The sequence below is a fragment of the Lepidochelys kempii genome, chromosome 7, assembly GCF_965140285.1.
Source record: "Lepidochelys kempii isolate rLepKem1 chromosome 7, rLepKem1.hap1, whole genome shotgun sequence".
Classification (NCBI taxonomy): Eukaryota; Metazoa; Chordata; order Testudines; family Cheloniidae; genus Lepidochelys; species Lepidochelys kempii.
Genome location: NC_136386.1, coordinates 60,361,396 through 60,386,476, shown reverse-complemented (window position 1 = coordinate 60,386,476; position 25,081 = coordinate 60,361,396). Strand labels below are relative to the sequence as shown.

At 49.5% G+C, this 25,081-nt stretch overlaps 1 protein-coding gene across 1 annotated transcript; it reads left to right on the top strand.

Annotated features, from left to right (window-relative positions):
- The first annotated feature begins 12,270 nt into the window (after positions 1 to 12,270).
- Positions 12,271 to 24,722, top strand: PRAP1 (proline rich acidic protein 1). The gene is made up of 5 exons (XM_073353103.1): positions 12,271 to 12,382; positions 15,190 to 15,256; positions 21,251 to 21,309; positions 24,250 to 24,353; positions 24,444 to 24,722. Exons 1-5 carry the CDS (start codon positions 12,375 to 12,377, stop codon positions 24,635 to 24,637), a joined length of 432 nt encoding a protein of 143 aa, XP_073209204.1. The 5' UTR covers positions 12,271 to 12,374; the 3' UTR covers positions 24,638 to 24,722.
- The last annotated feature ends 359 nt before the right edge of the window (positions 24,723 to 25,081 follow it).

Sequence of the window (25,081 nt, the reverse complement as noted above, 5' to 3'; positions counted from 1 at the left end):
GAATTGGGGCAAATGAAGCCCCCTGGGGCTCTCAATCAGGGGCTGAGCTGGGGGCTGCAGCGCTGCCAGACCTCCCTGGAAGCAGTGGTTGGGGCCGGACTTGGCAACCTTAACAATGTTTTTAACATAGCTCTTTGTAGGGGAATTTCCTAGTTTTGTAAAATAAAACTAACTGAAAGCGCCAAGAAATTCCATCATGTGTGATGGCCCCGTCCCCCTCCCTATGCCATCCAAGAAGTTCGCACCCAGCTCTTCATCACCGCAGCACACACTGCTACCTCTTGAGCCAAAGCAATAACCCTGCTCACTGTTCGCAGATCTGGAAGCAAGACAGAGAGCAGGGCTCACGGGGCTTGGGCTGTTTAATTGTGGTGTAGATGTTTGGGCTTGGGCTACAGCCTGAGCTCTGGCACCTTCCCACCTCACAGAGTCCTAGAGCCTGGGCTCCACCCTGAGCCAGAACATCTGCATCGCAGTTACACAGCCCCTTAGCCCGAGCCCCGCAAGCCCGAGCCAGCTATCATGGGCCAGCCACGGGTGTGTAATTGCAGTGTATATGTATCCTGAGTGATCAGAATGGATCCTTCTGGCCTTAGCATCTATGAATCTCTCCTTTTCCCATCATGCACTAGAGCATTTTCTTTCCATTTTCTTTCTCTCCACCTTCATCTCCCCACCTCTGACCTGTCACCCCCACACACTAACACCCCCCAAAACATGCACTGTGATTGTCCAGTTATAAACGTTTTTAATTCAGATTCCTTAGCTCTGTCTGATTTGATCTGACCCAAGTGTTGCCCATCTCTGAAACAGAATGGAACCAGCTCAATCATGATCCCCAAAATGACTCTCTCTTAGGGAGTCATTCTGGATGGCTGGTGCAAGGCACAGCCAGGCACCTCCAGGCATAGCATTGAGATTGTTTTGTGTGCTGGGATTCTGTACAATGGCCAGTGTGTCATAATACCACACAGCACAAGGTCAGAAATGCTGAGCGTGAGCCACAGTGCACACCTGAGCAGTGAAAAGTACAAGAAAATGGCACTATGCACCATGGCCACTGCACTCCCATGATGCACCCCAGTGACAAACCATGAGCAGAGATCACTGTGCCATATGGGAGATGTAGTCCGGCTGGGGAGCCTAGCCCATAGAGGAGAATGTGGTAACTACAACTCCCATGAGCCACTGCAGTGATATCTGCAAATAAAAAATGTTGGTGTACGTCTTTTCTCATCTTCCCAGTGCATCCCAGCTCATCTTCTCCCACTTCATCTTCCCTGACTCCAAACAGAAGGAGCAATAGGCTAGAGGACTTTCTTCCAGAGAAGAATGCCAACAGGCCTTGCTCTTCTTCAAGGAACTTGGTTTGTCACCTATGAGCTGTAAAAGTCATCATAGGATCATAGCATCCAGTCCTCACCCACTGGTGAAAGCACTGTCACCTCACCCACCTACGTGACAGCACGGCAGAGACAGAGAGCCTGTTCTGCCTCCCTTCCCTTGGGTTACATTCTGCCCCCCACCTTCCTTCCTCCCAGCCTCCCTCTCACTCTCTTGCCTTTTCAACATCTCCTGAAAACAACTGCACTGCATCAGCACAGCCAGCTGAGAGGACCAGTCCTGCCCTGTCTTAAAAAAACCCTGAAAACCACCCCAAGAACGTCCCTGGTTGGGACACGAACCAGGGTCCAAACAGTAGGTGTCGTAGTTGACCTGCCAGCCAGAGTGTCCATTTGTAACAGCCCAGCACTCCAACAGCGTCCCCGAAAGCCCTGCTGCCCCCACCTTCTCTATCCTATATCTCCTCCACCTTGTGTCAGTCTGGGTGTTAGAAACAGGAGACATAAATACCCTTTGCCCATCAGGACTGGCAGGAAAATGAACTCTTTCCTGTTCATCACAAAAAGCTGTTAATAACATAAAATACCTTTAATATTTTGCCTCCAAAAACAAAACAAAGTGATTATGCAAAACAAATTTCATTAAAACCTATTAAGTATTTTTTATTCTAATTCAGTATAAAAACCTCTTTTAATTTCTTATGTTTAATCAATAAACTTTCAACTTTAAAATAAATGCTATTCTTTTTAAACCAAGGCCTCTTATAGTGAGGCAGAGTGGCCTCCATCTGAGCCTGACAGGGAGGGACCATGCCACTCCCCCTGGTGGGGGGAGTCAAACCAGCCCCGCCCCCTATGCCCAAAGCAGAGTGGCATGGCAAGAAGTATAAAAGACAGGCCCTGTAGCTCAGTTGGGTTGGAGCCTGGGAAGAAGGTAGATGTCTCCAGCCTGGTGCAGAACTCTGGAGCCAAAATTGCACTGTGCAACACCCTGCCCCTGGAGGAGACTGTCCACGGAGAGGAGTTGCCAGGATTGCCGGCAGCTGTGTACCCTAAGGAGATGGCGGACCCTTGGACTATGGAGCCCTGCTCCCAGGGAAGCATGGAAGCATGGAAGCATGGAAGTAGCCCAGGGAAACCAGGCTTTAGTCTGGTTGTGCTGCCGGAAAACAAGTCGGTGTGTTTGGTGAGATCCCTGCTGACCCAGTGGTGGAACCATCCACCACTGTTAGGGCCCTGGTGGAGTAGATATACACCTACACAGACACACACACGAGCGCACACATATATGCAAATACCTGCATGTATACACAGGCACATATGCCTGCACCTGCTTTCACACACACAACATTGGGGCTGTGTCTGTCTCAGACCTGTCCCTGTATGTGATCCTGAGAAGCCCCCAATGCCTGCTGGCAAGGGGGTTACCGGAATGTCCTGATCGCTGTCTGTACATGCTGGTTCACCACAGAATGTGGCTGAGGTCTCAAATGAAAGCTGGGGTCATGCTGGCCATTAATGTTGTGACAGGTATGTACAGATCCTATGTAAGGAGTTATCTACAGATACAGAACAAACGTTCCTGAAGTCTGGATCAAGGCAGAGCTGACAAACAGGTTTTTGCCAGACAAAATGTGTTTATTCACCTGTCTTTCGGTCAGCCATGTAAACTAAGCATTGTAAGTTGGCACCATGGAGGCCCCTTTACATACAGCATCAACGGCGGTGATGTGAAATCACCAGGGAGGCAGCGCTCTGGAGAATAAGCTATGGAGGGATTATCCTGAGTCAGGAACAGACAAAGACCATTGGGGGATATGCGGGGAATGATCAGCCCTCCATCCTGCACCTCAGAAGTAATCTGGTGGGGCAATTACACTCATGAAAACAGGATCACAACCATGGTTGAAACGCTGCAGAGGATATGTGGGTTTTCCTCTATCCTTAGTATCTCTTGAATCTCAAATGTTTCATAATAAACTTAGGGCTGTCTTCACTATAAATCTAGCTCAGCACTGCGATGTTATACAAGGAGCTGATCCTGAGTGACTCATACAAGCTGGGGTGCACACTAGTCCCTGGGGAAGAGCTGGCCTGGTATTTCTCTGAGTATTCAGTGGAGTAGAGGCTGGACGTTACTGGAGAATGTTTAAAGGGGTGCACCGATCGTTAACCCACAAAGCATAGTAAGGGCTGGCATTGCCCAGAGGAGAGCGTTTGGGTGGCACACATGCTGATGGGGTCAGGGAACTGACACCCAGTTAAACACAAGCAAGTCTCGCTAGAGGCAAGGGGGTAACAAAGTGACTCATAGTCCTGGGCACCCCGAGAACTGTCACACTATAAACAAAGACAGTCAGAACAAACTGAGTCAGAATATTGACTTGCCTATACACCAAGGCTTGGAGCTTGAGGAACAAATCAGAGGAACTGGAATTGCTCATTCATGCACTTCAGTTCACTCTAGTTGCTATTATTAAAAGCTGGTGAGAAATTTGCACCATTGGAACGTTAAAATCAATGGTTATAACCTATTTAGTGGGCAAAAAGTGAGGGGGGTGGCACTCCATGCCAAAAATGGCATTACCTGTTTCTGAGTCACTAATAACTCTGATCCATATGCATTCAAGATAATTTTCTTTTATGTCCTAGCAGGTAAACCTCAAGATGGGGTGCTAGTTGGTATCTGCTACAGGCCACCAAATCACACTAGGAAACAGGATGACCGCCTCCTTGTGTGTCTATTTATAATGTGTAGGAAACAAAGCTGGGTGATCACAGGGGGCTTCAATTTGTAGGCTGGAGTAGGCTGGAGTCTTGTGCTCCCAGTATTAAAACATCCTTGGAATTTCTAAACATTATAGACCAGGGGTGGGCAAACTTTTTGGTGTGAGGGTCACATCGGGTTTCCAAAATTGTATGGCGGGCCAGTTAGGGGAGGCTGTGTCTCCCCAAACAGCCAGTTGTGGCCCGGACCCCGCCTCCTATCTGACACCCCCTGCCCTCGCTTCTCACCCTCTGATGGCTCCCCCAGGACTCCTGCCCCATCCAACCCCGCCCCCCATCCTCTGACGCACCCCCCCCCCGGAACTCCTACTCCATCCACCGCACCCTGCTCCCTGACCGCCCCAGGAAGCCCCACCCCTGACTGCCCCCCGCCACCCCATCCAACCCCTCCTCTCATTCCTGACTTGCCCCCCAGGACCCCTGCCCCATCCAACCCCCCTGTTCCCCGCCCTCTGACTGCCCCTCCCCCCATCCATACCCCACCCCCTGACCACCACCCCCAATTCCCCTGCCCTCTATCCAACCCCCCTGCTCCCTGCCCCCTTACCGTGCTGCCTGGAGCACCGGTGGCTGGCGGCGCTACAGCCGGGCCGCCCAGAGCACCAGGTCAGGCCACGGCTCTGCAACTGCGCTGCCTGGCTGCCCGGAGCATTGTGCCGGCAGCGCAGTGCGCTGAGGCAGCAGGGGAAGAGGGACAGTGGGGGAGGGTCTGGGGGTGAGCCTCCCAGGCCAGGAACTCAGGGCCCAGGCAGGAGGGTCCCGCGGGCTGGATATGGCCTGCAGGCCGGTATGGCCTGCAGGCCGTAGTTTGCCCACCTCTGTTATAGAGGATAATTTCCTAATTCAAAAAGTGTTGCAGCCAACACAGGGAAATTGTTTCTTATACTTTATCCTAACAGATAAAGGAACTGATAACAGAACAAAAATTAAAGGGAGCTTAGATACAAGTGAGCATGCCTTGATCACTTTTATGATGTGCAAGCAGAATAAAGTCCAGACCAGTAATATATGTACTTGGTGCTTTAATGGGGCCAATTTCACAAAGCTGAAAATAATTGAACCAAATCAGCTAGGAGGAAGAATTTAACCAGAAAAATGTAAATGATCATTGGGAATCATTTAAGAACACCTTCCCATGCTCAAAAAGCCACAGTCTTACAACTGAGGAAGAAGGACATGCTGGTTTTAAAAAAAATGACCTGGGATAGAGTGGAAGTGAAGGTGGCTGTAAAATATAACAAAGGGAGGAAAGGAGAAGTTGATAATAACAAATATAAATCAGAAGTTAGGAACTGTTGAAAGTTGATAAGGAAAGCAAAGGGACACAAGGAGAAATCTATGGCCAGCAGAGTTAAGGACAATAAGGAGTTTTAAAAATATATTAGGAACAAAATGAATCCTGATAATGGTATTAGTCCTTTACTAGATGGAAATGATAGAATTATCAATTATAATGCAAAAAAGGCAGAAGTGTTTAGTAAATATTTCTGCTCTGAATTTGGGGAAAAAACATGATATAGCTTCATCATATGGTGATAACACTCTTTCCATTACAGTAGTATTGATGGAAGATGTTAGCAGAATCTACTGAAGTTAGACATTTTTATATCAGCAGGTCCACATAACTTGCATGCAAGAGTTTTAACAGAGCTGGCTGATGAGCTCTCTGGACTGTTAGTGCTGATTTTCAATAAGTCTTGGAGCACTGGGGAAATTCCAGAAGACTGTGAGAAAGCTAATATTGTGCCAATTTGTAAAAAGGGTAAATGGAAAGGCCCAGATAATTATAGGTCTGTCAGCATGACATCGATCCTAGGCAAGATAATGAAGTGGCTGATACAGGACTCTATTAATAAAGAATTAAAGGAGGATAAAGTAATTAATGCAAATTGACATGGATTTATGGAAAACAGATCCTGTCAAACTACCTTGGTATCTTTTTTTTTTAATGAGATTACAGGTTTGATTGATAAAGGTAAGAATGTTGATGTAATAGACTTCCGTAAGACGTTGGCTTTGGTACCATACAACATATTGATTAATAAACTGGAAGGATATAAAATTAACATAGCACACTTTAAATGGATTAAGAACTGGCTAACTGATATCTAAGGCTGGGAATTTAAAGGGTGTCTAAGGGAGTCACATCTCCCAACTTTGCAAGTGGCTAAAGCGGGACAGAGTAAAAACCATCAATACAGTAATTATGCTTCTGAGGAAGGGTTGGTATAATGCCTATAACAGTAACACATTCAAAATAATGAAAGCAATATTTTTCATCTGTCTCCATCACTGACAAACATCTCAGCCCCCAACCCTACCACCCCCTAACATCCCCCATTCCTCCGCACAGCCTCCACAACTCACCCCACCACCCCCAACATCCCCCATTCCCCCACAACTCACCCCACAGCCCCCAACACCCCCCATTCCCCCACAACACCCCCATTTCTTCTCACAGCCCCCAACAACCCCCATTTCCCCAAAGCCCCCAACATCCCCCATTCCTCCCAGTCCCCACAACTCACCCCACAGCCCCTAACACCCTCCATTCCCTCACAGCCCCCACAATTCACCCCACCACCACCCAACCTCCCCCATTCCTTCCAGAGCTCCTGCAACTCACCCCATAGCCTCCAACCCCTCACCCTGTAGCCCCTCACTCACTGCCAGCCCCTCACTCACTGCCCTGGGATCTTCCTCCCCCTCCCCACCCCACGGCTCAGTGCTCTGCTCCATCCTGGGTCAGGGCGGCTCCTCCCGATCCCTGCCACCCAGTGGCTCCACTTGCTCCCATCACCTGCCCCACATGGAGGGGCTGCCATGCCAAATCTCAGTGAGTGGCATTGTGATCTGACCCATGGGGTCGCAGCACCACTCAGGATTGGACCATCACACCACCTCCCACCCAATCTGGCCGTCGCAGGCCCCCTGAAAATTGGGCCCTGTGCAAGTGTGCTGAGTGCGGATTGGTTAATCCAGGCCAGAGTGCAGGAAATGTTCTACTTCAGCTGGGACAGAGGGGCTGGGGGAGTCCCGAGACATCCGGAACTGTTGGGAGGTTGGGGGGTAAGTACCCAACACCCACTGAATTTCTTTGGACACCTCATCTTTCCTCTACCACAGAATGGCTCCCAAAAGCTCTAGACATGGACGGTGAACCCCACAATCACAGCACAACACATAGGCAAACCACAGGCAAAGGAAGCATGGAAATGGAGCTGATCCCAATACACCTTTCAAAAAATAACCCACCTGACAGGAGTCTCTTTCTTGGGCTCCAAATGGCTCAGGAGACAGCCCTGGTTTCTGCAACCAGCTTGATCATTTGTGAGGATTCCCCAGGAAGATGACAACACCATTTTTTCATGTTCTCGATGTACATATATCTTCCTACTGTATTCTCCACCGCATGCATCTGATGAAGTGGGTTTTAGCCCACAAAAGCTTATGCCCAGATAAATTTGTTAGTCTCTGAAGTGCCACAAGTCCTCCTGTTCTTTTTGCTGATACAGACTAACATGGCTATCACTCTGAAACCTGTCACCAGACGGTAACCGTTTGCAAACAGGTCACACTGAGTAGCCCTCATTTAGATTGCTGTCGTACGATTGGTCGCCCAGCTTACGTGATATTGCACCTGCTTCCTCAATTCTGTTTGAAACAGGAGAACAGCAACAACAACAAAAAATGAACTTTTGGGACAAATTTGGGAAACTTTCCGGATCTGAACTAAATTCAGTATGTTGATTCACAAAACTACATGCTCCATTTATCACAGGCTAGTCTTGTCTCTATTCTCCTCTTGTAACATGCTCAGCACTGTAATATCATAGCTCCCTCCAGTCGTGCCGAAAGCGACGTGACTAGAAACCAGAATAGAAAGTAACATCCTGGGTGATATGATGAGAAAGCAACGAAAGGACAAACACCTGCGTCTGGATCAGCACCACGTGTAAGCTGGGGCTTCAGATCTAGGCAGCAGGCTGAACTGGGGGCGGGGCAGGAGGGGGGGTGTCAGGTTTGGATGTGATGGTGCACTGGAAGCTGACCATGAGGCCGCAACCCAGCAGGACACCAACCTCCCATTAGCCACGTGGGGCAGTGGACGTTGTGAGAGGTCAGGCAGTGGGAGAGTTCGTTGCATGGAAGCTGGATTTTATTTCAGAGGTTTCGTTTGAAAATTGACCATTTCTAAAATGAAATGTTGGAGTTGAAACAGCAGCCTGGTATTCATTCGGTCATTATGACTTTCAGACTGGAAAGTTCCACGTCATTGTAGTGTACAGCTTCCACATGCTCAAGGGTTAATTAATTGGGGTTAACTAATTGGAAGGACGCTGGGTAAAGTTAATGATAAAGACAAACAAATGTACACTCTAAAATAAAGAGGTGCCATGAGTAAACTACCTGACAGGCCTCAGGTAGCTAAGGACGGGGGTTGCTAGCCAGCCTTTGAAATTGAAATGGGATCATTCCATTCTGTTCCATCCATTTTTTGTCCTTATCCAAATAGAGTCAGATCCAGATGCTCCCAGTCTGCAGGAACCATAAGCCTGTACATTGCATGCAGTAGCTGAGCCACAGAGAGGGCAAATTTGTTAAAAAGGAGGGGGGGAAAGCTGTGCCCTTAGAGGGACTAAAGAGTAGCAAAAGGAGCACTGGAAATGTTATTGGCCAAGGCAACACAATGGAGGGTGTGCTGAGGCACAGAGCGGTCTGCTGTGACTTTGGGCCAGATAAAGCTGGTGGTTGCTGTGGCTGGTTTTCAGTTGGCCTCTGGCTCTACACAGGGGGAGGGAGGAGTGATCTGCAGATTCGTAAAGGTCGGATTTTTTTCACATTTTAGTTGCTCCACATTTTACACATTATGCCATTGGGCATATAAATGTTTAACCCATGATGTCTGGTTCTGTTTGCACTGTGAAATCATCATTACATTGGTTTCAGAGTAGCAGCCATGTTAGTCTGTATTCGCAAAAAGAAAAGGAGTACTTGTGGCACCTTAGAGACTAACCAATTTATTTGAGCATAAGCTTTCGTGAGCTACAGCTCACTTCATCAGATTGCAATGCCATGAAAGCGTAGCAGATGTTAAAGTGATTGCAGAGAGGGCTGTTGTCCTGTGCCTCCTAAATGAGGCCAGACATCTTCCATTTGGATCTTTGCATCCTTTGGCTTGTCACGGGGCCTCTCCTTCCCACACCCCCTGCAGCATACAAGCGAGAGAAGGGGGGAGCATGTAAATTAACTGGAGAAGAACTGCGAGGTTTGGCCGAGTGACTTCTGATGTCACAAGCAATGACACGGCTTAAGAATGACCTGAACTATTGACCTGGCCCTGATTATAATCACAACAACCGCATACAAGAAACATTAATAGATTGGCTTGGTTACAATTAGACTATTGGGAATTATTCACCTGAAAGTGGCCTTTTTAAAAAAAAATTTTTTTCATTATATTTTTATTGAAATTTTTGTGTAAAAACATTCTCTACGTGGTTTTTGACGTCTTGTTTATTGAAAGCCACATTTTTCCTGTAAACAACATTATTTGAATAATCAGAGGGATAGCTGTGTTAGTTTGTATCCACAAAAACAGTGGCACCTTAAAGACCAACAGATTTATTTGGGCATAAGCTTTCGTGGGTAAAAAGCCCCACTTCTTCAGATGCATGGAGTGAAAATTGCAGATACAGGCATAAACATCTGATAATTAATATGATATTTATGCCTGTATCTGCAATTTTCACTCCATACATCTGAAGAAGTGGGGGGTTTTACCCACGAAAGCTTATGCCCAAATAAATCTGCTGGTCTTTAAGGTGCCACCGGACTCCACGTTGTTTGCGTTATTTCAATAAATATTTTATTTTAAAAAATTCACTACAACTTTTGAAAAAACAAAAACCAGCTTGGTTTCCTACCCAGTGGAATGGAAATAAATGTGAAATTTCAACATTTTTCATTACAAATGTTGTTTTCCAACCAGCTTTAATCACAGCCCATTTTCTTGAAAGGAAACTTATGGCTTGTGCCAGCAATGACTGTGGTTCTGCCCCTGCAAAGACTTATGCATGTGCGTAACTTTACACTCCACAAACCATTGGAGTTTTGTCACCAACTTCAGTGGGGCAGGACTTCACCCAATGGGTTGTCGTATTGAAATCAATGGGACTATCACACAGCGTAAAATTAACTATGTTCATAGATCTTTGTAGGATCCTGGCCTGGCGGTTCATGACAGATGGTGAATTTTTGCCTCTTTAGGGACTGTTAAAAATCACAAAAATAAGTCTTAAAGGGCCCTTTTTATTTAATTTTTACTCAGAAACTAATTAACAGATTTACTTGAGTAGCCTTAGAAAATGTAGTCTTTACTCTCCGATTATGTGCTGTGAATTTGGGGGAAATACACTGTATTTGTTGCACAAAATAAAGACATTTATCTCCTGCTTTAAGTGCAAATCTCATTTCAACCTTAACTATGGAGCTACTTATGGTGACTCCAGAATATATAAAAATATCAAGAGCACTTCATAACTGCAACTCTATTACAGTCATTCATCTCTCCAGAATACAAAGTCTTATCGTATTTTTAAATCCGCAAACGTTACGGCTGTTAGCAGCTAAATATAAATATTGAAATGTGCAGTAAACAGGAACTGGGATTTCTTTGCACATATTTATGAGCAGCTACCCTGGGGTTAAGCCGTGTTTGAAGTACGGTCACAGGCATATTATATTCTTTGATCAAGTTCTCAAGCTTTCAAGTTAATGCCTCTATCCCCTTTGGTTAGAGTAGCTCATAAAATATTCATAGGGGCATCTTGTAACTAGAAAGATGGAATCCTGGCTGGGGAACGTTATTGACAATCAGTGTTGCTCTCTGTGTAGGAAGCCAGCACAGAGCAATCTAATGGCGCGTTCATTGAACGCCCAATGCAACATGTGCGACGAGCAGCAAGGCAGGCCACAAAAGCAGAGACGTTCATCTCAGCCTCAGATCCTGAACTAGGGCTCATTCCTGGTGCTGAGCAGTCCCTTCTCTGCATGGCTAACAACAAGCTAAAACTGCCTGCTTTGGTTCCGCCTGTGCCCCTCGAGAGGAGCTGGCAAATGAGCAAACTACCTGAAGGAGTCTGTCTAGCCTGGGGGTCCCAGATCATGTGCTAGCCAGGCCTATTTGCTGGCAGTCTGTTCATTCAGCTCAGATGGATGATTACCAGACTAACAGTCACAGCTGGCTAGTCACTTGTGTGATTGTCCATCATTCCCTCTCTTGATGTCTAATTGGTTGCCTTGTCTCTGCTCCCTGGCGCCTGCCCCTCCCTTCTCCTTCTCCACAGCTTCTGCCCCCTTTCCTCTCCCACCTTCTATCCCCCATATCTCGATCCCCAGCTCCTGCCCCTGGATCAGATTATTCCATGACAATGTGATCACTGCCCCTTTCAAACCAGCACCCCATCCTGCCCTGCAGTGTGTGCAATGCTAACTGGACAGCCAGAAAAACCTACACCTCACTTCTTGTAAGATGAGAAAATTGTTCTTCATGCACAGATGCAAATTAATTGTGGAATAATTAGTGGCAGCAAAACTGCCTCTCCCTCCCATCTTCACACACGCAGCCAGGTGCCCAGGCCCAGCTCTGCTCCTAGAGCCACGCAGCAGATCCCCAGGCCAGTGTCCTGTTTTCTGAGCGGAAGCTGTGCCTGGGCAGGAGCACCCTGTGCACGGGCTGGTCTGACAGTTGGAGTGGGCCCTTCCATTTCCACTGGGGCTTTCTGCAGAGGCAGCGGCCTCCTTGCGAGCCAGCCACGGCAAGCCTGCTGGGAGACGTGTCTTGGGCTCCTTCCAGCTGCACTGCTGACTCTGCAAAGGAGTTGCTGTGAGGGAAGGGGTGAGCAGCTGCTCAGGGTGTGGGGAAGGCAGGGCAGGCAGAATATCCATGGGGATCAGAATAGGCCCTTGTGCAGAGCGCAGCCCAAGGGACAAAGGGTAGTAGGCCAGATCCTGCACAGAGCTATGTGCCTGCAAAGAGGCTTCTGCACCTCCAGCCCACCTGCCCTTCCTGGGAGCAAAGGGAGCTCAGCACTTGCAGATCAGGGCCTGTAATCAGCTCCTGGACTTTGGACAGTCTGCATAGTCCTCTGCGCCGTAAAAGGCAGGAAGCAGCAAGCGGCCGCTGCACATCTGCCCCAGCCACTGGAGTTCTCTCTCTTTGCTGCTGCAGGGAAAACAGACATGGCCTGGTAAGACCCTCCCCTTACTTACTGGGTGGCGCTGGTTTGGAGCACGGCCACCACTGGGTTGGTGAATGGGTTCTTGTATTGGCCACGGGGAACAGCAGGTGTGATGTCTCTCTAGCACACAGGGCTGGGCAGCGCGTTGGGCTCGGGGGCTGGGGCGCCTCGGACCCATTAGCCATAATTCCCTCATGGCCATAGAAGCCCCAGCCCCAAGCACTCAGAAATCACAAGCCAGACCCCCAAAATCAGATTTATTTCTTAATGATGAAATCAGGGGGTTGGAGTTTCCTGCTTGTTGACGCAGCCCTCTCCGCCCCAGTGTAAGTGATGGTCACAGCATCGCCAGTCCCCCCTGCGCACCACAAGATGCGATCTCGGCCCCTTGCCTGAGATTGACTGACAGCCCGTGGGGTACAGCCCTGTGGATGGTGTCAGGGTGTCCCTGAGTCCAGCTGTGCCTTCCCTTAGCCCCACACCTGCCCAGCAGCCAGCCCAGGCACTCCCAGCCCCACATTAATTCGGTGCCTTTCCCCCCAGCACCACTTGACTTAAGCCAGGGCCTCCCAGCCCCACATCTGCCTTGCCTCTAGCCCTGCTTAGAGCCAGGTTCCACAACAAGGTGGTACCGGGCCTGGGTGACAGCAGTCTTCACACAAGCCTACCCCATGAACCCTGCAACCAGCCCCTATCTTGCAGGAGCTCCCACAGGATGATGAGAATGGGCCCTTCTGGTCCTAACCTCTCTGGGTCTGTGATGCCAGACCCATGCTGGGACAGGGAAGTTGCTCCTTCAGGGGGCTTGGCTCTTCTGTGAGGGGAGGGGGTTCAGCCCAGGGAGCCAAGACCACTCACACCAGACTCCATGCTGCCATGCACCTGACCTTCCCACCCGGGAGGGGGGGTCCTCAGTCTGTGGAGGGGAGATAGGATGAGCTGATGCTGACAGCTGAGCAGCAATTAGTTACTGGCCGCTATCTGACACTGCTGGTGCCTGGTATCCTGGAGACTGACAGTCTATTGCTGTGTCACCAGCCCTGCCCCTGGGGACTCGGTCCCATGCAGCATCTGGGGCCAGGCTCAGTGGGAATGTGCCTCCCTGTCCCCCCACACCCAGCCAGGGACAGCACGGCCCGCCTGCCCTGATGACGCATGTACAGGCAGGTGCCCTGGTGGAAATTGGAGAGGGACCCTGACCTGGGGGTACTTTGCTGCTTGGGCCCATCTCCCTAATAGTAGTGAGGGTCATTAGCATCTGGCCAGATGTGTCCCCAAATCTGCAAGGCAACCAATGGCAAGTGCTATTTGCCATCCAATATCCCTGTCTGGCAGGCTATGCAGCCATTGGCAGGGCCCTGCAGCCATTCCTTCAGCAGACAGGAGCTGCGTACCTAAGCCATGGGCATGCCTCCACCCTTACCCAGCCAGCTGCTTTAGCACTTTGATCGGGTGACTGGCGTCCCATTGCTTCTGCAGTTACAAAGGGCAGTGTGAGCCCACACGCAGCCACGCCCATGGCAAAGGCTCCCCCTCCCCTCTTTCAGGGAGAAAGCTCTCATTAGGAACACTGCCACCTCCCACGGCACGGAGCTTAGCTCAGGGCCGGACTCTCCCTCTGCCAAGCTGCTGGAAGACCTAGCGCCTTAGTGTGAGCGCTTGCCAGCCATGTGGTTAGTGGTATTGCATAGGGCAGCCAGCCTCCGCCCTGCACCTCTGACCCCACCTCCCTGGGGGCAGCAGCCACAATTTTACACTGTTGTACCTTCACGTGCCACTGCTAAGCTCCTGCCATACGGGGTAGGGTTCATCCACTTCTAGTAACAGTGGGCGGTGTACGTGTGAGGGGACATCACAGTTAACTTAGGCCAGCCCGCCAATCTCTCTTGCCCTGTCAGTTCCATTGGGAACGGGACTGTACTCTGATCGGACTGCGTTAGGGGACTTCCGTTCCGCACCAACGTAAGGCTTTAAACAGACACGGGCCTGGGCCATGCTGTCACATGGTGAACAGCCGACTCCACCTTGCACTCTCCAGCCCTGGAAGGCAAGGCTCTCGAGGTTACTACTCACAAAAAACCTACGTGTAAAGAATTAAGGCTGCAAAGCCAGGTTGTGAAAAGCTAGGAGATGCCAGAATGAAGGCTGCCTTTCTTTATGCAACCTTAATTCTGCCTCCTCATGCATATTCATTATGAGACAGTCTTTAATGACATGATCAGACATTTTTCTACAGCATTCCTGACATTCTGCCCCAGGGTGTGCCCCCTAATCTTCTGTCCCTGGGTTGTCCTCCTAAACAGCTCCCCCATGGTGCTCTCCACAAACTGCTCCCCCAGGGTGGAGACCCCATGTCTGAGCAGTTCTCAGTCTATGGGGAGGAGGGGGGCCTGGCTATATGCTTTTTTAGCTAGCGTGACACAAAAGTGGACTGACACACCAGGACAGTTTTCCCAAAGGGCCCATTTCAGAGGAATAGCAACTCACCACCAACTACTTACTCGAGTTATGTCAAAGTTATTTAGAGTCAATCTTCCCTTCCAGACCACACACACAAAGGGTCAGCCCTGGTTTAAAATGGAAACTCAGTACAACCTTCACTGTAGAGTTGCTCATATAGCAAACTGTGAGTGAGAGGCCGTCTCCCCAGACACATGGAGAGTTGGATATTACTGGTGTCAGCCATCCTGGGGAACTCTGCTAGAAACAGCGATAGCCCTAGAACTTTTGAACCTGTTTAGTGGAAGCCAATGGAGCAGACAGACAGATACAGCACCAATGGATTTGTTTTGCCAAAATTAACCTTCCCCTTCCAGGAATCCTTCCAGGCTCCTCATTGGCATTGGCTTGGCTGTTCTTCTGCGAGTCGACAGCACACCCCAGGTAGGTCTGCACGAAACTCCTCTCAGTTCGGTCTGTTGCGCACCGTGATCACAGCCCCATCATGTGCTTGCAGTAGGCTAGGGCACCACTTTGCAGGAACTTCCCTTCAAGCCCACACAATAGCTCAGGAGGATCTGCAATTCCTTCTCCATCCTGCTGACTCAGGGTAACGTAGCGGATATAGTAACATCTGCTGTGCCAAACCCTAGTAGGATCCTGGACTGATACATCCCCTGGTTCACGTGAGAAGGCAACCTTGGTTATCCCTGACTGCCCCACAGCCAATGCTGGTAGCTGCAGTGCATTTGTTGTTCAGCTCAAACATTTCTGCTGAAGCATGTTGTGCAAGCAGTGCACTAATGAATGCTTTATTCTCTCCTTAACACCTCTGTCACTCTGAATTACCAAGCATGTGTGAGCGTGCGGAGAGTCACAGGGCCCCTGCCTGCACTGTCTTGCAGAGCAGGGCTCAAGGCAGCCGTTAGAAGCAGAACGACCTTAGCTCTTACTCTCATAGACGGTCAGGCCAGAAGGGACCATCATGATCATCTTCTCTGACCTCCTGCACATTGCAGGGCAGAGAACCTCACCCACCCACTCCTGTAGTAGGCTCCTAACCTCTGGCTGAGTTACTGAAGTCTTGATTTAAAGGCAACATTTACTCTCGTGCAAACCAGCAAGTGACCCATGCTGCAGAGGAAGGTGAAAACCCTGCAGGGTCTCTGCCAATCTAACTTGGGGGAAATTCCTTCCCCGTGCTAAATATGGTGATCAGTTAGACCCTGAGCATGTGGGCAAAACCCCTCTGGCTGACTTCACTTGTAAGTTTACCAGCTCTGCTCCAGAGCATCAAAGCAGCTATGAGCCTCACTCCCCAGAGGGCCAGCTGCTTGGGTTCTTTTGAGGAAACGAAGGGGAGTCCCAGGTGCAAATTATGGCTCTAGATCTGGATTCCAAGTGCGGCAGAGTTCAGCCTTTGGTTCGGTTCAGAATAGACACGAGGAAAGGGTGCCCACCTTTTCAAAATGCAAAAATGGGACACATACAGGAGCTCCACCCACCTCCATGGCCCCACCCCACTCTTCCCCCTGATGCCCCACCCACAGCCAGGCCACAGCTGGGCAGTGGTAAGAGGAGCCCAGGCTACTGTGGGGAGCCCTGGATCCTCCACCTGCCCTGGAGTGCCCAAGAGGAGTCCCTGCCCCCCAGGGCTCACTGCCCAGGACAGATGGAGGATCCACAGCTCCCCATAGCCACCTAAGCTCCCTGGGGAGCAGAGACTAGGGAATTCCCCAAGCCAGGGAAGGTGGGTGGGATGGCTGCTGGATAACAGCCCACTGGTTGCTGCTTTTCCTGGTCCTTGCCTCTTGCTCACCCACTGAATGTATGCGCAACACACCTTCCCCACTCCCTTCACTAACATTCAATGGGCCAGATTCTCATTTACACTGAAGCCCCTTTCCTGGGCCTTACAGTGCATGTAAAGGTGACATACACCTACTGAAAGGCCCCATTACACAGCCAGAGCAGTGTAAGGGGCCTCAGTGCAAATGAGAATCATGCCTCCTGTGTTACTTGAGCCATCAGTGAACTTGGCCCAGAGAGACACTGACCTTGGACCCTGTGTAGTAGCAAGCACCCCTTCTGGTTGGGTGTGTCTGTCATCTTTAAACAGTCCCAGCTCTGGTATCAGACCTTACCCCCAGGGCTTCCTCCCTGGAGGAAATGGTTTCACCCTCTCTGGCCCCTTCTGGATCCAGTTCAGATCCCCTCCTGGGGATTTTTTTCTGTCTAATTATAAGACACTTCCCCAGTGGCCCATGGGGTCCCAGCCCAGGGGCCCTAAGAATAGCAGCAACATGCCACCATGTCCTTTTAACAAACAGCTCTCAGTTTCCTGGGCCACTTCCCCACAGCCCAAGCCTTCATCAATGCTTCTCCCTTACCTCAGGGCTCTTATATGTTCAGGCCCAGCATCTAGCCAGGAGATCTTCTTCCTCACTCCCCCAGTCCCTGCCAGCACTGAGCTGTCCCTGATACTACAGTTCCCTTTGACCAGCCAGGAATACCACCTACACTCCACTAGCTCCAGCAAAGAACTACCTGTGCTGTGCTGTGCACTGCACTGCACTGCACTGCAGCTCCTTTTTATATGGCCCTCTTGGGCCCTGATTGGCTGCTTCCCCTACAGCCACTCTAGGCTGCCTGGAAGACTCCTCTACTCCTCCTTTTCTTGGATGGGTATGGCAGGATCCTAAGGCCTCCAGCAGGGGTCCTCTGGGCCTAGTCCACCCCATCACACCCTTACTTACAAATTAAACAAAAATATTCCTCCTCATTCTTATACCAGTATCAAAGTTGGTTAGAAACTGGTTTCCAGTGTGACATTACAGTCCCCATGTCACAAATGGCATTGTTTGTTAGCCGGATGGCTGAGTCCTCCAATATGAGGTGCAGAGATAGCCGTGGTAGCTGAAAATGTGGTTCTGAAATGCAACACAGTGCGAGTCTGCTCGACAACAGGCTGCACTAACCCTGCCCCATCAAATGGCCAAACTCCTACCAGTGTAACTGTGTGGTGTAGAGCAAAATCATGACAGTCTCACAGACATGGAGCCCAGTAATAATGGGTCATGTTTCTACAATGAGAGATAGTGAAATCGTGCCCATACACATGAGCCTGTCTCCAAGACACCAGAATATTCAGGGCAAGCATCTCCTCGCCACTCACAGAGGCAACAGCAGCTCAGCAAAGCAGTGAGGTGGGCTGATTAAGGAAAACAAAACCAACAGCATCAGTCAAGCACTAGAATTAACACCACCATTTCTAAGCCCATTAGGTGCCTGTTCTTTAAGGTTTTAGGAGTGCACAGAATCAAGTCCATCCATTATCTGGGACACGGTACCACTTAGGTTTTATGCACTCCCCACACAGTCTGCACTACAGAAAACTCCTGGCTTTGCAGCCAGGGGTTCAATGGGCAGAGAGAAGACCACAAAGGGAGACCAAAAGACACAGGAATTTTCCCTGTGTAGGGTGAACCTGAGTTCCCTAGCAAGCCAGGAATGCAAGGATTTCCTAGTGGAATCATAAAAATCTAGGGCTGGAAAGGACCTCAAGAGGTCACCTAGTCCACTCCTGTATGCTGAGGCAGGATTAAGTATACCTAGACTATTCTAGACAGTAAGAGAGCGCTTCCCATCTCCCTTAAGAGCTTTCCATCTCCCACCAAACCCCTGAAAGTTATTTGCACAGCACAGTGGTGTTTATGAGTGAGACATTGAGCCACGATAGGCTCTCAAGGCAAGAGGAAACGCATTCAGCAGACACAGATTTTTGGAGCGGTGTCCTCTGCGGTCAGTCGTTACCTACCATGAGATCCCATGTGGGTTGGCCAGTCCTTGCAGTTCTGCCCAGAAATGTCCCTCTTGGGTCCTACTGAACTCTGGCCCCAGGTGGCAGTGCTGGGCGAAGAGATCAAAGGGTTGGAGTTCATCATGCTAGAACAATGGTGGAGTCATTCCTTTGCTGGATCAGGGCCTTGAACTTTACTTTTGCTTCATTTCTTTTCCCACAAAAGCTCAGCTGCCGATGAGCTGAGAGACGAGAAAGTCGTCTCATTGGCCAGTGAAAATAACGACACCAAAAATAATGCAACTCTCTGGAGGGGACACATCTCCCTGAGGCCAAGCAGGAGAGGAACCTCTGCAGATGAGATCAAGGGGAAAATTTTCAAAAGCACCTAACTGACTTAGGAACCTCAAGTCCTGTTTTTCAAAAGGCACTTTAGAGTTAGAGTGTCATAGCAAGTCATATGTGTGCACTTAGGCACGTTTGGAAATTGTACCCCAGCTACTTTACTTCCTTATTGAAACGAGGAGAAAGAAAACTCTTCCCGATGACTTCTCCTGCTGAGGAAGAGACTGCCCATCAGGAGGGGGATTCATCACGGGGTTGAGTTTTAATCAGCCTTGCAAATGGCCAGCTATTTTGGCTCTCAGCAACAAGTGCTTCAAAAGCAGGTTCCTCCCATCCAAAATGAGTGCCCATTCCAGGAGAATGGGAGGCCGGATGAGGGCTAACTACTGTACAGCTGGAGGTTTGGCTCAGATGCGTGTCCAAAGGTTTGTGATGCCCAGTGCCACCCAAACCTCCCGGCTCCGGGCCCTTTAGTAATCACCTCCACCCCATTCCCCATGCTGCGGCCCTACTGCTGAGCCCAGTTTCCCACAGCAAGTGTTCTGCAGGCCCCGCTAGCTGGTAAGTTAAAGGGGAAGAGTATGCACTTGGAGCAGGAGCAGTCAGGAGCCTGCAGAGCTGCCATGCCCCACGAAAGGAGGTGGGTGGTGTGGGATAGGGTGGCTGCCCATTGGAGGGCGCAGAGAGAAGGGAGCTCTATGGAGGGGTCATGGGGTTCAGAGGGTTTGTTGGGATAATGAGTCATGGGGACAGGGGACGGGAATCTGGGGGAGGAGTGCAGAGAGATGGTGAGTGCAGCCAATGCACTGGGACCCTCCCGCTTCATGCGCCGCAGTCCAGGGAAGATGCAGGGGAACCGCTAGCTCCTCACCTCGACTCACCCCAGCAGCAGGCAGCGGGAGCAGGGCAATTCACCACTAACGTGGAGCGACTGCAGGCTCTGCGGCCAGGCTGCGAGCAGGGTAATGTGCCAGTTGCCTGCCGTCCCTCTACTTAATACCAGCGCTCATCACAGGCTGCTCACGGGGCCCCGTGGGGCCTGGCTCTGCCCTAGCACATGCCCGTCTGAACCCTAGAGGAGCCCCCGCCTTATTCAGCTCATCATTCCCCTCAGCATGGACAGATGCAGCTGCTGCCTGGCCCCAGCCTTCGTAGCAGCCCACACAGTCTCTCCTCTCACTCACACAGCACAGCTGAGGCAAAGTACCTGGGGTCTGTGCCCATGGACAAGCATAGGATGCTGGCTTGGTTCATAAGATTTGCTTTGCTACGAGGATGAATGTCCTGGTGCGCCAGGCCAGCGCCAAGGCCAGCTGGAGAGTCCCCACTTCCACTACGGGGCCTGGCCTGAGCCTTGCTAGCGACTGTGGTGTTGGCAGGACCTGGCCAAGGCCTTGCTCTGACCCGATGAAAGTCCTGCACAAGTTTGAAATGATGGTCACTGCAGGCTGCGTCGCCCTGGCCTGCATGCAGCAAAGGCAGATCCTTCCAGATCGGAGCTGAAGGAGTCCTGGCTCCCCAGCCCAAGAGGCAGAGTGGGTACTGGCTGAGCTGTGAGAAGACAGCGTTTCTCTTCTGCGAGCCCTAGGGCTGCTGGCATGAGGGCACGCTGCTGGCCTGAGACAAAGCATCACTCTCTGCCCATTGGCAGGGATGGGGTGGGCAGGCATGCCAGTTACCTCTGCTGTGCTGGTGCACTGGGACCCCCCAACCCGTCTGGTCCTTATACAGTGGTGCATATTCCATTGTCCTGACTCCCTAACATAAAATAACCCAACATACCCGGTGTCACAGTTATTCCATGTTCTCCTGGTCCCCCACCCTCCTGGCCCACAACAAGATCCAGCAGTTCCCCTCTGCCACACAAGGCCCCTCTGGATAGCTCCCCACTGGGAATATGGCTGTCTCCACCACCTGAACTACCTGTGGCAGAGAGCCCTGGTGCTGCACTGCTGTAATGCCAGGGCAGGTCTGGGTGCACGGGCTGAACGCCAGGCTGGGAGGTGAGGAAGGTGCGTTTCGTTCCAGGATCTGTCGCGGGCTGAATGTACAACCTTGAACGGGTCCCACCGCCTCTCTGTGCATTGGTCACCCCCGCAGTGCAACAGGGATGGTGCGGGTACAGCTGCTGACCCACCTAGGACTGGATTATTTCACAGCGAAGCCCAAAATTGCTGGCCAGGGCAGGGGAGGCGGGAGGGGTTCGCTTCTCTTGTCTCTGTGCCCACTGGAGGCCGTTAACTGTCCAGTGAAGGGGGAAGGTCCCCTGCTGCTGACTTGCTCTTTGGTTCCAGGTTCTGAAAAAAGGCAAAGAAATGGAGGGTTCCTTGGAACAGGACATTAAGAAGCAAATGTAAGATGGTTATTGTTAATATTATCATCATTGACACTGTGACTGATATGGCAATTTCTTGCAATAGCCTTGAAAAACCTTACCTAATTAAGTTTAAGCATCTCTTAGGTCCATTGTGTTAAATGCAAAGGTTACATTTTATTGTGGGTCGGGATTTAATGTAACCCTCTTTGTAGGGGGTGATGGGATATGACCACTGGGAAATGTTATGAACTGCAGAGAACTGTACTGAACAATGGGCCAGACGTGAATGGACTTTTGGGGTAGACAGTGTTGCGTGGATTGCCTGAGAAAGTGAATGCAATTCCCCACCTCTGGTGATGCAAAAATCCAGGCTTTGGAAGCTGCACCCAGAGAAGGGATGGCTGGCTCTGCAAGCTGCAGAAGTGTCCAGAACCTAGGGAGGCAGGAAGGTGCTCAGGGCCCAGCAGGAGGAGCTGTGGAGGCCTGGGAACTGTGCAGCCTGGAAAAACCCCAGTCAGGAGGGAGCATGCTCTGCTACAATGAATAAGAAATTCTGCATTTTCTTTTTTGAATGAATATCTATTTGACATATTCTTCATGGATTCAGAGATCATATGATTATCTAGCCTGACCTCCTACATTACAGAGATCAGAGAACCTCACCCAGTGATTCTTGTAGTGGAGGGAATTCTTGGGTAATCCCAGATTTTCCTCAATCAGACAAAAATGAGTGAGGCCAAGCTTGCCATGGGGGGTTAATGACTGCTTTCCATTTGGCCATATCCTGCCTGTTCATTAATTGTGGAAGATCTGGGGTTAGTTAGGGTTGTTTAGAGCATGACAAAGTTTTTTCATTGAAAAGTAACGTTGCCAAAAAAATGGCTTTTATCAAAAATGATAAAACCGGGTATGTCATGGCAAAAATATCACTTTCAATCAAATTTCCCTTTTTTTTTTTTCTGAAAAACCAAATATTTTTCAGTAGCATTTTTTACTGAAAATGGTTTTAGAAAAGAAAAAAAACGAAAACCAAAAGTGTTTTTGTTTTCCAAAAAAAACCACAATAAAATTTGCAGGAAATTTTAATAGAATGATATTGATTTTGGGGGGGTTGTCAGAGGCTTGTTTTCCAAAATTTGGCATACTTTTTAATAGCGATCCCTGGAAGAGCAGAAAACCCTGGGTTCTGATTGGCTGAAAACAGTCATGTGATATCAATAAATCACAACTATTTACCCCTTCACAGGGGCATAGCAGTGTATTGAGTCTTGGGACAATATTAATTAATTAGATCATATATGCAAATAACTGTCTCCTAATTGGCTTCTGTGCCAAAATAAATATATGCAGACGCTCCCCGGGTTATGCAAGACCCTACTTACACAAATTCACACTTACAGAAAAAGTTCCATAAGCCAGAAATAGGATTTTCGAGTTGTGGAAATGTTTGCATAATGTATGGGTATACGTTTCCGACTTATGCAAAATTCGAGTTATGCAAGGCTTTCTGGAATGGAACGATTGCATAAGTCGGGGGGTGGGGTCTGTATCTGTGTGTTTCACTCCCTCTCTGTATTTGCCAGGCAGGTAGGAAAAGATCTAAATCCTGTTACTTGCACGTGCTGTCTGATGCAAGCACAAAATTAGAGGTGGGGTAGAGGCCTCTTTAAAGGGGTGCCCTTCAGAAATCAGTATATATGTAACAACAGAGATATTGGGCCAAATTCACCAAAGGCCTAAACAGACACAAGTCCCCTTGTCCACTGAGCCATTGGTTCCATATCAGTCATTGTTAAGATTTATGATAGTCTAGTGAATTTCATCTCATTATTTGCCTCCGGGTCAGTCACGATGTTTGCATCCTCACAGGTGGCTAACACTTGTAATTTTATTATGTGGAAAAAAGAGTTTGTTTATTTTTGCCTGTGGCATTTTTGTTCTTCACAAGCATCACAGGAACAATCAGCTTGAATGAACATGCTGGTGTATCTGGTACTGGCCCAAAATTAATCCTCTGGTCATCATTTTGCCTTTTGAATTCTCTCCTGGTTATAATTAAGCTGGTTGAGTCGTGAAAATCCTAGTTCATGAATTTATGAATCCAAATCACAAGTCTCTGCTACTCCCAAGCATTATTCATGTTTATTTGTTCTTTAGTTGCAAGAATTCAGATGACACTGGGTTTCCATGGAAATGTTTCTGAATCCTGAAATAGTCACCAATTGTAGCAGTAACAGTTATTTGGCCTAACACTCCTTATTGGCTACTCTTTATTCTCCTGTTTAATAGGTTTCAGTAGCCAGTCAAGGAGCAGGAACAATGCCATGTGACTTAGGTACCCAATCACATATTATGAATAAAAATATATTATTGAATGAATTCCGTGAAAATTACCAACCAAGCGATGCAGCAAATAGCATATTAGGCCAATGCTACAATCCGTGACTATGCAAACAAAACAGAGTAAATTCTGGTGCATCTAATATTGTTCACAATGAATAATGCACCCAGCTTTACTCCTGTCCAGTCACAGGGTGAGGGAGTATCACACAGCCAGTAGGAGCTGGAACATGTTCCTAACAGGGCAGCACTGCTCTGGTCATGTATGTGGGGACTCACCAGTGTGTAGAGGTCTTGGGAAGGAACCAGGCCTCTTCTAGGGGGATATTTGGTGAAACGTTCCTGCAAGAAGATGTTTGAAATGCTAATGAGGCAAATTACTCCATGTATGTGGTTAGGGATTTCCTGGCTGAAACTGGGGAGGGGGAGGAGGGGTTACAAAACTCTGGGAGTCAGGAGACTTGGCTTCTATTGTGAGCTCTGCCACTGATGCATTGGGTGACCTTGGGCAAGTCACTTCCCCTCTCTGTGCCCCAGTTTCCCCAGTTGTACAATGAGGCTGACCTCCTTTGTAAAGCACAACTGGAAAGGGCTATATAAGACCGAGCTATTATTATTAATATTTCTTTTTTTCAGTATTCTGGGCATAAAAGCTATTGAGCCACCCGAGAATGAAGAACAAACGGCGGATATTGATCCTGGAATGAGGCTGTTATCTAGTGACGCAAAAGGCAGAAGAGGTAAGCAAGCTGAGGGATGACACTCCTTCTTCCGCTGGCGTCCTCAGCATGCCCAGAAATCTAACGCTCCCCCGCCTCCTCCATTTGCAGCACCCAGGAGCGCTGGAGACCCGCCAGCCCCGCTGGGTGCCAAGTCTGCAGCGGTACCAGAGGAAGACCAAGACCAGATATACCACCCCCCGGATGCTGTTCTGGAAGAGGAAGGCCCCATGCAGACAGTGGCACCGTATGCTGAAGCCATCAGTGGCCCAGAAGAAGACAGAGACCATCTCTACCATGGCTAGGGGAGGAGATTTGATCCCGTCTACCCACCAGTAATAAAGGAAGAGGGGATTGTGCTGAGCGTCCCCTCTACCCAGTCTCCTTGGCTATATGTTCCCTTGGCTCTTTCCTTCCCAGGATGAGGGCATGTACCAGCCCCTCTCCTCCTGCCTGTCCTATCAGACCCTGTGTCTTGGCTAATAAGAGGGCTCTGGCTTCAGGCTGTGTCAGGCTCTACTCTGAGCTATCACAGTTGGTGGCAGTTGCTAGGACCAGCGGGTGGTGCGGGAAGATGGTTGGCTGGCTGAGGTCTCTTGGCAGGACAAGCATCATTATGAAATCTGCCCTTCCCTGAGTGTCATGGCTGTGAAGTTTCAGGCACCCCCAGTGATCCAGCTGTGACCCCAGCATGGGGCTAAGAGAGGCCTTTGCTGTAGCACTGCCCTAGGCAGGGAGCTGCTTCTGGA